We start from the raw sequence: 13,294 nt of genomic DNA on the forward strand, positions 1-13,294 counted from the left end.
AACACTGTGCGGCATACATACTATCTACACCTCTATATTTTGAACATTGTTATTCCACTGTGAATGTTTCAAACATTAGTGCTGTCACATGACCTCATTATGTTGCATGTGACTGGCATCCAGTTATTATCTTTGAAATGAAAACTGTTTTAACTATTGGCTGTCTGATCAAGTAATACGTTAAATACTTACTTTCAATTCATTTAACAAACTGTAAATGGGAGGTCAATTCTAGCACATTGCACATGTTACCATGCACAGCATATATGCTATGAGCTGGAGGAATAGTGTGAATGTGGAAGTGCATTATTCTGATAGATATGGATAAGTCATAATAGTAATCTTATATGTTCTCTGAGACAGCTGTTAACATGAAGTCAAGATGAGATCAACTCTATTGACTTCCTTAATGTATGTTTCTGGACTTATTTATTTATTGGTGCATGTTATTCTAAACAAATACGCCTATAACACTGACCACTTTGCATTTATCAATTCCCAATGCATTAAATCAAATCCCTTCACCAAGTCCAAGCATTTTTCTTCCTGAATATCTTGTTTTGCTCTGAAATGCATCACATTTTGAAAGTTAACTGGGTAGCACAAATTACTTCAACAACCTCTGAGCAGTTTAATATATATATTTTTGTTTTTCACAGAGCAAGACCTTGACATTGTTAAAAAATATCTTAAGTAAAACACGTTTAAAAGGAAGCATTTTCCCCCTTTTATTTAGCTTTGCCGTAGGAAGTTACAGTGAGATCAGTATAATAGAAGACACAGATTGAAATATTCCTGCTAATTGAAAACCTGGTGAGGATACCATGAGGTGAAAAAAAAAAAAAAAGAAATACCCGTGAGATTCTGTCCAATGTATAGGAGATTCACTCAGCCACTGCTTAAAGATGTCAAAAATAAAGGCCCTGGTACAAATGCACTGGATTGCCATTCATTGTACGTGGAAGCAAAAGTCAGCAGGGCTACATGGGAATATTTTGATATTTCCCTTACCTGAAACCTGTAGGTAACTTAAAAAAAAGGCTACGTCGACCAAAACTAAAGATCGGGAGAAAAACATAAGAGGGAAAGAACAAAAATAAAGCAGGAAAGTAGAAACACAAAGAATAATCACTGATGTTTGGCATTCACTTATGATGAATGTAAAAGAAATGATGCCAGATAGTAACAAATCCAAGAAAAGTTTATTATGAATATGGCACCTGTAAGATGGTAAAAAAAACTGTTACAGAAAGACAACCATGTATGACATGTCGCTTTAACTGATGAAAACCTACAAAAGTATAAAATAACCCTGTTGTAAAATGAAGTATGTACATTTTTGAATTGCAGCATTATTCATGGTAAATGACAAAAAAAAAGTGTTTCCAAAAAAATAAGCCAGGCACTCAAAGTTAGCTTCAGTTAGTTGTTTTTTGTCTTTTTTTTTTCTCCGAAAACAAAAAACAAAATAAAAATGTACCATAGTTTTCTCTGTTTAATATTTTAATTTGTACTTAGAATTTATAACACTGTTAACACTGATACGCAGAGAATCCCCTTTCTCCCATATTCTTCTACTTGGCACCAAGCTCCTCATAAAAGAATCTGTATAATTGTACAAGAAATAGTTAAAAACACAGACACAGTCTTCACAGGTAATGAAGTGATTTCTCATATTGTCATTTTAAACACTATTTATCTGACAGCAGCTGAGATTAGTTTAAGATTAAATCACCAGCAATCATTTTGACACAACACAGATACATTGAAACAGCTCGCCCGGCTGTTCTGTTAGTAACATATGGGTGTATTTCCTGGTCCACAGTGTCTGTTTTTGGAGCTGCCCCCAAACCCCGTCCCGACCGCTTCTGCTCTACGTACAAAATGCTAAAATCTAGGATCCTGTTAACCTGCAGCGGTGACGCCGCGCTCTCCTGCAACCGTTCCAACAGCGAGTCCTGTTATTGTCATTTTTAAAAACATTAACATCATGACCTGGGTTTGAGTAACAACACGTCTTCACAGAAACCACAGACACAAGTTTCCTGATGTCGGGGGGAAGCCTGATTCAGGTAAAAAGACGAAGGCCCCCCCTTCCCTTTGCTGGACAGACTAAAAAACACTAAACATTGACAAAGCCGCTGGACCGAACAAAATCAAGTAAACCAAACAATCAACTTAGTAAACATGCATTTCCAAAACACCTATAAAAATAGATTTTATAGTGCGAAATATTTTTTTTTTCATCTCTTTAGAAATCGTTAAAACTTTTTATTGTCCTGAAATACCACCGTCATCTCTTTTTTTTTATTTTATTTTTTTTGTGTGTGAGTTGCAGGGTCCTTGAAGTCAACAGGTTTGGTGGAAACCAATGAAATACACCCAATGCACAAGACAAGCACAAGGGACTCTGGGAATGTTTCACATCTGAGGCTTTTAAGGTTCCAGTCTGCTAAATGCTACTTCCGTTTTTTTTATTCCTCAACACGTTTGAGCTGGAAACTGCAATCCCAGAATTCCTCAGTGGCAAAAAAATGGCTCCTTAAACCTTTGAGCTAGTTTAGAGTCTTTTATCTCTGAGAAGAGAGAGAGAGGTCTGTAGACTACACGACAGCAAAGCAATAGCAGAAACAGAAAAAAGTAATACATACAAAAAGGAAGCAGCAAAATAGGTGACACTACATTAGAAGGCCACCACACAAAATCCACTAACCTCCACTGGTTCACTAAGACTGCAAGGGGGCTGGAAGGAGAACCAATGTTTCCCCTCCCGAGCCCGGACTAGCACAGAGAGGACAAAGGACAAAACAGCTACATTAGCTCAGTATATACTGCATATAGTAACACACACTTAAATTGCTATGGAGACTGACAGCCATTGACACTTACACATTGTACAAGTTTACGGTTATCACGCTGCATAATAGATGACTTGATGGATGGCTGCCAAAAGATGAAGTGACAGTTTTCTTCCGTTTTATTACTTTAGTGTTTTTTTTTTTAACATCAAATCACAGTGTTTTAACACCAAACTGTGGGAGTAAAGTTTTTTTGGCAACAGTGGATAAAAATTAGGAATGTGGATTTTCAAAACACATTTTTTTGATTGAAAATGCATGTCCTTATTACAATCTCCATTTGATATGTGATTTTCAGAGAGAGTCAAGGGGTAAGGGATGAAGGGGGACTGATTTCGGGAAAGGACACCAGGCTTGTAAGCCAAAGAGGGAGTGTAAACAATTAAGCCAAAAATCTCCAAAACAATTCATCATAGCTCTGACCAAATCCTGTTTGGAGTTTAACATTCATCTTCAAGTTTATGATGCAAGATTAGCCTCAGTTGCACTGAGAGATAATAATAATAAAAAAAAAACCTTTTCTGTATCCCTTTATAGACTCAATCAGATTGAGCTAAAATACTCTCCTGTGCTCACGGGTAAGTGATGAACATAATAAACAAAAAACAAAATAATAATAATAATAATCTGTTAGGGGTTTAACTTTTCTGTTGAAAAGATCTAAAGCCGCCATTTGTCTGGAGTTCCGGGACAGTACCTACATCAGCCAGCTGAGTGAGGGTAACTCAATGATAGCACCATGGATCTGCAAACAGAAGATGGAACTGGAAAAATCTCACACTGACCTGTTCCATGTCCTGGGATTGTATAGTAACATTCTATTCACAGGTCAATATCCGGCTAAAATTGCTTTTTTAAAATGCATGATTGGCAAGTTAAGTTGAGCTATTAAAAAAAAAAAAAAAAAAAAAAAAAAAAAAAAAAAAAAAAACTAAGAAAAAGCATTATTTCTTAAATACTATTCCCCCTTTAGAAAGAACCGTAAAACCCTTTGAACTACATCAAATAGGGTAACATCCTTTTGTCAGCATCAATTACACCAAGAAACCTTTAGAAACAGAAACAGTTTCTTTTCTTGTCAGTTTTCTTTTTCTAATACGTTTAAGACATCCTAATGAGGATGCTACATACTCTGGACAAATATTTGACCACAGAGAAAACATATGCTACAGTGCTATGAATTCCCTGTGGCTCAAAAGGAACTCTTTACAATAGAGATAAGTCTTTTTAGTCTGTTTAGAGAAACCGTCATCAAGAACTTGTGTAAGGAGGCGAGAAAGAAGAAAGAGAAATTCGAAGAGTTAGAAAGACACAGGAAGAAAAACCCATTCACTTCAGTTACACAAGCCCAATTGCTCAAAATTCAAAGTGCTAGAACATCTCACTTTCCCCCAACTTTGATACACAGTCTTTTGCCTCAGAAGTCTTTTTAACACAGTTGAACACAGTAATATGGTCTCGATGTTTTGCTTCAATCCTCCTTGCGCTCCAGTGTCTGTGTGTTGTGGATGCCATTGCTGTAGACGGGAAACGGAAGCGTGGAGAAAAGTCCCTCTGCTGTGGTGAAGACATTTGCAGCTGGCATCTGTGTGAGCCCGGCTCCGCTGACCGCACCCCCGAAGGGGGTGGACATGTTGAGCCGGTGCACATGATGATACAGCATCTCCATGGGCGTCTTAGGGTCTATGCCGAAGCCGGGCCCATCCACGAAGTTCACAGCGCTGTGAGCATTTGGCAAGATGTTGCCCTGCATGGCCAAGCTGACGTCTGCTGGGGCATATCGGATCGTTCCAGTGGTGTAGACTCGCGGGGATGCTGTGCTGGTGGCAGCAAGCGTGCCTGTGACTCTGTGCACCAGTGGAAGTACCACGTTCCCCGCTTGTAACCTCTGCAGGGCTTCCAGGTCACTGGTGTAGAGCAGGGAACCAGAGGAGGTGGGTGTACCCTGCTGCTTGTCCCGTGGCGAGGCTGACAGAGGTGGGGAGAGCGGGTCAGCAGTAGCGGAACTGGAAGGAGGAACCAAGCTGCCCGGAGTTGCGCTGGACACAGAGGTGGGGGCACTGTTATTGTTGCCGTTGCTACTGTTGCCATTGAAGTTGGGCTTTCTGTTGCCTCCTCCACCCTCGGCACCAGGTGGAGTGAGGACTGAGTCTGGGATGGACACCTGCAGGCCGGCGTGCGGGGGAGAAGGGAAGGTGTTGTGGGTTTTTGTCATGCTGTAGGGAGACTCGTTGCAGGAGATCTCTCGGTTGGGTGGGTAGTTCCAGATGCTGCTGTCGTTGTCAAAGTTTATAGGTTCTGACATCTCAGTCTTGATCTTCAGCACAGAGGAATTGGTTGGGGAGGGTGGAAGCAGGAGGGGAGGCTGGTCTCCAAGGGTGGGGTCCAGGCTGCCAGGGCTGGGGGTAGCAGCCGCCGAGGGAGACAGACGGAGACGTTGTCGACTTCCATCCCATTTCTGCTTTTTTCTCCTCTTCTTTCTCTTCTGGTGTTTACTCATTGCTGGTCCGCTCAGCTCTCCTCCACTGTTGCAGTCCTTCACAATATCCTCCACCTCATCCTCTACTTCTTCTGAGGAGGAGGAGCAAGAGGAGGGCGAGTCCTGTAGATCCTCCACCTCACCATCACCATAACACTCCACCTTTATGTGTAAACCACCCAGGCGGCCCTCCTTGTTGTCAGTTTCACAGTCAGAAGGTTCCAGACTATCATCACTGTCCTGACTTTCTGGATTGCTGGAACTGTCTCCTTCCTCCTGTCGTCTCATCTCTTGCTCTGGTGGCTGGCCCATCTGTTTCTTACTGTTCGACTCTGGATCTTCACTGTTCTCAGAAGACTGATTCCCTTTTCCATCTGACTTGAAGTTTTCATTGTCTTCTGCAAGAAAGAAAAAAGTTTAGTGGACAAGTTTCCATACACATCACAATGCCATACTTTATTTGACAAAGCAAAGTTTTTCACACATGACACATAGTTCACTAAACATTATCAAGGGTTTTATGTTAAGTGAAGCAACATTCAGCCAAGTATGGTGACCCATACTCAGAATTAGTGCTCTGCATTTATCCCATCCAAAGGGCACACACACAGCAATGAACAAACACAAACTATGAACACACACCCGGAGCAGTTGCTGCGGTGCCCAGGAAGCAGTTTGGGGTTCAGTGCCTTGCTCAAGGGCACCTAAGTCGTGGTACTGCTGGCACAAGACTCGAACCCACAACCCTAGGGTTAGGAGTCAAACTCTCTAACCACTAGGCCACAACTTCCCCTGAACTTCCCCTTAAGGCTATTGCAAATTGCCATCCAAAGCCAAAATTTCTTGGTACTACGCCTTCCACAGAATATATAAATAAATATAAATAAATTTAAACTAATTAACTTAATGATTTCTATCAGGATGTGAAGACAAAGAATGTTTCTAAAGACAAACACCTATTGCACCTTTAATTACAGGAAACAATTACACTGGGAACATAAACTTTGATGTTTATGATATTTTTGGCACCAGCATTAGCCACCGGTGAATTATTCATGATGTGATGTATCGTTGATCATTAGTTTGGTCATAAATGACACAAATTCTGTTCAGAATAACTGTCTTTGGTAGCTGGGTTATTAAGAACTAGACGAGCTCAATCTATGTATCAGAAATCATTAATACTTCGAAATGCTTTCTTTCGAAAGTAAATGCATTTAGAACTGAGGGGGGAAAACTAAACTGTGAGGCAGATATCTCTCACAGGGATTTGGAAATTCTGGCCTTAGGAAAAACATGTCTGCATTGGAAGAGAAACACAGGGAGAGAGAGAGAGAAAGACAGAAGGAGAAGGAGGGGTGTAGAGATAGGTAGGGAGTGTGAGAGGAGAAGAGGGCATGGTTTGGTCCAGCTGCAGCTGGCACAGTCTGTAACCTTTGTGATGAAGGCTGGCAAAAGACTCGGCAGGCAGAGATGCCCAGGGGCCAATATGTTGGCACTTTCCCCAGACTGTCTACCGGCCTTGTTCACTCAAAGCCTCCACTATCTTTGGAATCTCACTTCATCTTCTTTTGGAATGTATAATTAATATCTCCAAATGGTTGTGGAGTTTCAACTGACTATTAACACCAGTTTTAGGGACATATCGAAAGCACCACATTTCCTTGTCCTACATTATTTCCAGTAATTATTGAAATGAAGATAATTTGCACAGTAAGAGCCCTCAGATGAGACATTTGCATTCCGTTAAAAGAAAACTTTCAAGTATGTTGTGTACATTGTTACCTTTAGGGATGTAACGATTAACCGCGAGCCTGTCGAAAATCGATTCAAATATGTGACGATTCAAATCGGATTGAGATGCTAAAATAAATGTTGATACAATTTGGAATAGGAGTTTATATGAATGGTATTTTATTTTCATCTTGTCTCTGTATGATGCATATTAAAGCAGCATTCATAAGCACAGCTTTGCTTTGTTTACAGCAGTAACCCAGGAAACACTATCATTGCTGTTCATAAGCGCCACCTGCTGTCAGACAGTGAATCTGCGTCTCATTCAGCACGTATGGTTCAGATGTTTTATGTAGTATAGTTTTAAAAAAAGTAAAGTCAGAACATTCTGTTTTTCCTTAAAATGTTTAAAGTTTACATTCTAATTTAGATTAAAAACTGTGCATGTATGCTGCATCTTTGTTTGGATCATGATTAAAATACTCAAATTTTAAATGAAAAGAGCACAGACACAGAGATTTCTTTTATTTGAGTAACTTGTTTGATTTAGGGTTTGTTTTTTAAAATTTCAATTTAGTTTTGTTTTATTTAAAATTCACAAAGAAACATGCAGCAATAACCTAATAAAACAACACCTTTTCAAAATCGTGAATCAAATCTAATCATGAGTTGAGTGAATCATTACATCCCTAGTGACTTAACAATACTACTGGTTTGTAAAAAATCTAATATCACCAGAAACGGTTCCATGCACAGGGATAGCAAAGTTGGAGCAAAAAGAAATGGCTTTAAGTGTCCTGCTTAAGGGCATAGTAATGATTAAACCAACAACATTCTACTTATTCTGTACTGTTTTGGGGCATATTGCAATGAAATAAAACGAGGAGTGATACTCTACCAGAGTTCTCCTTGGAGTCGGATTCAGAATCAGATGTTTCTGAGGACTCTGATGCTTTCTCTGGCAGGTTAGGCAACTGTGCGATATCCATGGGTGTATCTTTGTACTCTGGATTACTGCCCATTAAAAAAGAAACCACAAAAAAAGACATGTTTAGAAGGTACAAGTCATTCACTTTTGCTGCTGAGAAACATGCACAGCCGTGTGAAACGTCTTTCATGCTCTTCTCTAGAATGTTCCAGACATCCTGATTGATTCACTGCGGCCCAAACCACAGAGCACTGTAATAACCTCTAAACCCAAACTCAGACCCAAAGCAGTTTGAGAAAATCAGTGTGTTTGGCCTTCATCATCCATCAAGAGAAAGCAGTTATTATTAACTCTCTCAGATATGTTAATCTTGTCACAGTGCTGGACAGAAAGAAATGAAATATAAAGATGGCAATTTCATCAAAGTAAAAGACTCATTTACCTGAGTACGTAGTTGACCCAGATGATGTTTTTTTCATTGCCATTCTTGGCGTTGATTGCAATAGTGGCACTGGACTGGATCCAGATATAACCTCCATTCTTCTGAATCCAGCGGTAATACTTTGTCACACACTGACCTTTATTCATTACTATAAAAAGAGGATAGAATAACAGAAAGGGAAGGAGGTGGAAGAAAAAAAGGAGATCAAGTGAACAATGTAAAATATACTCAGGTTTAATTACAACAATTACAAATAACAGTATGTAAAAAAAAATGATAAAAATCCATAATTTCAATTGAAAGAGATACTCTATTACCAAATTGAAGACTCCTAATCTCACAGGCCCCCAGCAGAGGGTGCTGTGACTATTTGCTAAGGGCGCTGTAATCGTGTCCTTGTCTGAGGCTACTCATGTGAAGACACTGTGGCAGTTGCCATAATTTTGGCTAAATTAAGCGCTAAATGGCTATCTCAAATAATGTGAATTTGCATTAATCATTGTTCTGCAAAACAGAAACAGTCAGAATCCAAGCATGGTAGTAAATTCAGATTCTGGGTTTAATTACAGCTACAAATAGCCTTTTCTGTAAAAAAGAGTCCATTGCGAAAGATGATTTATATAAGAATAAGTCTAGTAATTAAAATCATTACAGACTAATAGCATTGTTTAAGAAGCCGTCCCAAAGGCTCCGATAATTGACTTTAGTTCACCGACTGCTTTCTGTACCAATAAATGTGTTTTAAGCTCTAACTCCAGAAAATTGAGACAAAAAGCCAAGAGTTGTTTATCTGACTTGTTTCGCCGTGGCCAGTGGGCATACCCTTGACTCACCTTCACTCTCTTCAACAAAGTTTACATGCTACTGAGAGTCTACGGTTCAATATACATGGACTGCATCTAAGCAAAAGTGCTAGAAAAAAAAACATTGTTCACATCTGAAATTATAGAACTGAAGATAAAAGAAAGAACTGCTATGGAGAATATTCCAAAAAGTAAGACCAGAATAGAATGTTTTAACATATGTGTTTGAAATGGTTTAAAATCTCACAGTGATAAGCAGATAAATAGATATCCAGCACCATTTTCATTGTTGCAAATGCTTTGGCGATACAAAATGCAGAGCTATTTGTTGTGCCAATAATGCACATTAAACTGAAACTGAATCAAAGTATTGTACAGCTTCAGTATATTAAATCTATTTGTACATACAGAGTGATTCTTCCCCTCTATTTGTGAACATGCGAGTCCGAGTGGTCCCTTTAAAACCTCATTACTCTCTACAAGTTCTAGGACATTTTTCCCTGTGCCTTTAAACCTGATCTCATCTGCATTGCATCTGATATGCTGGCCCCCTCGGCTCCGGCTGGCACCACGTCTGTACAGGTGAGGCTTATTTTTTAACCCCCTTTCAGTTACGCTGCCATTAAATCAATCAGGGCCTGCTTGAGTTATTGATTTAGTGGTAATGAAGCCACCCCTTTTTCTCCCTCTCTTTCTGTATCCTTCTTTTTATTTTCCGGTGCAGGAGTCGTTGGCTGCTTTTGGAGGCTTTAAAAGGAATACGGCCTCTTTAATCTGCCTGCTTTCTCCTGGAGCCTCGGGCAAGCCTGCAGGATGGTCGCTAACTCTCTCTGTCTCTCTCCCTCTCTACTATGTTCATTCTCATTCTATCTCTCTCTGCGCCAGGGCCTCTGTCCTTCAGTTCTGTTAAATCACTTGGATCCCTTCCATAATAGCAGCTACCTTTCAGATACCCTTTACCCAGCGTGGCCTCACTTCCAGCAGGAGGGGTGGAGGGTGTCACTGTCATATAAAAGTAAGTAATTTACACCCGTGAAATTGCTTTATGGAAAAGTCCTTGCAGTCCACTGGGGTATTATTGTAAAGACAAGCCTTTTATGAAAGAGAGAGCAGACATGCAGATCTGCGGCACATGGGCAGGGTTTGGCCGCACAAGTGAATTGGAGGTTTTTAACTTGTATTCTTTGGATCTAATGGCGAAACTTCACCAGCAGAGAAGTAAACGGGTTGGCCATTTAGAGATGCCTTGAGAAGTGAAATTACATCTACGTTCATTGTTTTCAAAGCATCATCACAGTTGCAAGGTGTTTTGGAATAACTGCAAGCAAGGATGCAATCATCTGCTGGTTATAAAGATGTCTTTGTGTTGTAACATCCAGATCAAACCAGTTTCTAGCAGGTCAAAGCTGGCTGTTTATGGCCATGTGCTAATCCAAACTGCTTGAGAAGTTGTTTAGCTGATCTAAAAGCTGTTGGGGCTGAAGTAAAACTAGTTAGAACTGGTGCAAACAACTAAAAACCAATCAAAATGACATCAAAAACAACAAAAATGCATTCAAATGAATCCCTGCTGACATAAATGCAGCATATCCATGGATACAGACTAACAGAAACATCTATTTTATATTTACTATGAATCCATTAAGGAAGAAACCTGAAGAAACACTGTCAACGGTACATGATGGCTGTTAGAGCAGGTGTATTTTTCCACAGCTGTGGAGTCTATCTTCAAGCACAATAAGGAGTGAAGGGAGTTTTTCATTAAAGTCAGTTTGAACTACTCTTCAGAGACCGGCTCTTGTAGTCTGCCTTCAGGCACAGAGCTTCAGTCTCTTGGGGTTTCTCCACACTTCTGTGAGCCATCGTTTCCCACCTCTGTCTCTCTCTCACTCAGCTGGTAAGCACACACACACACACACAGAGCTTTTATGCAGTGAGTATTATACATAGTCGGGTAACAGTGTCTTTTATTAATTTAAACCGTGTTGGTTCTGTTCGGAAGCTGACACAGGTGAGGTCAGAGCTGTCACAATGCATTTCTGCCCATATAAAACACCTGTTCTCAAACTCTTCATGAGCACCAACAGTTGGCTTTCTAATTTTCCTTTGGTTAACCAGAGCTGTTTTTTTTATACAGAGAGATATACTGTATAGACGAGAAGTAAAGTTAATTTGTTTGTATGCCCTAAAAGTAGTTAAACAAAAAGGCCACAAGAGACTTTACAGTAGTTAAAAACCAATCTCTTAATGTTTTTATTGAAAAAACACCAACAGCAATATAAACTAAATTAACATTATGATCAATTAACACTTATTCTGTCTATCAGCATTTTTCAACTTTAAAGACCAGAATCTAGTCTGACTCTGAACTACCCATATTGTAAAGTGCCATAAACAACTCTTGAAGCAACCCTGGGTCAAGGTGCTCAAATTAAACAGATCAGCTTTAAATGCTTTATCAGGCCCCTGAACGCTCGAGCAGTGGCCTATGAACTCTGCAGCACACATCTGTAATATTTCACTCATCGCAACTCATAAAGAACCCTACATGCACTCACTACATGCACGTCTTCTGCATGCACACATCACTGCATCTGCAGCAGAGAGATTTGACCAAACTGACATCATCCCTCTTGTCCCAGGCTCTAACCAATCTGATGGCCCTGTGTGATCTGATATCAGTGGGAGATCGGTGTGATTGTTCCTTAGTCACACGTACAGACACCTGAAGATCTGGCTTTATAATGCATTATAATGCATTTAGCTTTGCAAGGATTACTTTAACCAAAGTACCATAGTTTACATTAAATGTGAAATTAGTTTTAGAAATCTTTATGCATTTACATTACCTTAAAAATGTTGGTGGGCTATTCGGTATAATCAGTGTATGATTCTGCATGTGCATGGCCTCATAAATAGATTCACTGTCATTAGATACTTTCTTTTAGTATCTCTCATTGCAGCTTAAACCGTTTTTAAAAAGCATTGCTTAACTGTAGTTCAACTTCTTTGAATTATTATTACAGCTTTAGCAGCAACATTTCCAAAGACTGTTTAAACCAGCTAACCACATTTTATCAGACTATGAACGTACAAAGTAAAATGCAGGAACAGAAACCCTATCCACTCTCTATAGTAATGACATGGCCACCCATTTGCAGTGCGGCTAGATTTATGTTGATTGCCGCCACGCTAATGCGTAATGGATGGTTAGAAATGTGCAGTTCTCTCTTTGTGTCTATCCCCCTCTCTCCTTTCACACCATCTCTTTCTCTCTCTCCACTATCAGTGCAATCCAGGGCTTCGGTCCTCTCTCCTATGCCTCCGCCGGGTTTCAAATCAAGGTCTAATGGACCCAATCTGGTGGCTTTTTAAGGCAAAGGGACAGTGCAATACAGTGGTAATTGCGCTCTAATTCAGTTGAACTCCCAATATCTAATCAGACAGCTCCAAATTCCCTCGCCAGCCCCAAGGACACCCGTCCTCCTCTGCAAACACCTAATAAAACGAGGGATTTATCCCCCTCCTCCTCCTCTTCCAGTGCCTCAACCCTCACTACTTAAATAATGGCAACCTGCCTGCTGTAGAGCAGCACACACATCTACTGTATGAAACGCTACTCTGCTCTCAATGACGTTTTGAATTTCTGCCATCGTGGTGGAGGGGAGCGGGAAAGGTGTGCTGCCAAAACACACTTAACAGATGATTTAGGATATTCAAAAAGCATGAACGTTCCTCCAGACGGCCAGTGGCCCTCCTGCCGTGCACGATGAAAGCAGAGCGTGCAAAAGGTTGAGGAACCTTCAAAGGGCTATGCAGTGGTGGAACGGCCAGGATGAATACTACATGACATAAAAATGCACTCGAAATGTGGTGCCTGTACATTGAGAGGAGCAACTTTACCTGAAAAGAGGAGTGAAATGTGTAAGACTGTCAAACGAAAAGAGATTCTGTGCCTCGCAAGCGATACAAGGCTTGTTTGGAGGACGTGTGCTTGCCTATCCATCTGGCAGAGGGAAGTGGTTCTTCATGGACAGTTATGAGAAGAAG

General features: G+C 40.3%; 1 protein-coding gene across 2 annotated transcripts in view; it reads right to left on the reverse strand.

The window, feature by feature from the left end:
• Window positions 1-23: 23 nt before the first annotated feature.
• The window catches only part of LOC128031781 (neuronal PAS domain-containing protein 3-like), a 267,459-nt gene continuing 254,188 nt past the window's right edge, over window positions 24-13,294 (reverse strand). For both annotated transcript variants that reach the window (XM_052620192.1, XM_052620193.1), the window contains exons 10-12: window positions 8,442-8,589; window positions 7,970-8,085; window positions 24-5,735 (exon numbers count right to left, since the gene is read on the reverse strand). In XM_052620192.1, coding sequence (XP_052476152.1) covers window positions 4,330-5,735; window positions 7,970-8,085; window positions 8,442-8,589 — 1,670 coding nt within the window. In that variant the 3' untranslated portion in view covers window positions 24-4,329. The remainder of the gene's footprint in view (window positions 5,736-7,969; window positions 8,086-8,441; window positions 8,590-13,294) is intronic.

Source organism: Carassius gibelio, chromosome A17 (assembly GCF_023724105.1).
Source record: "Carassius gibelio isolate Cgi1373 ecotype wild population from Czech Republic chromosome A17, carGib1.2-hapl.c, whole genome shotgun sequence".
NCBI classification, from domain to species: Eukaryota; Metazoa; Chordata; class Actinopteri; order Cypriniformes; family Cyprinidae; genus Carassius; species Carassius gibelio.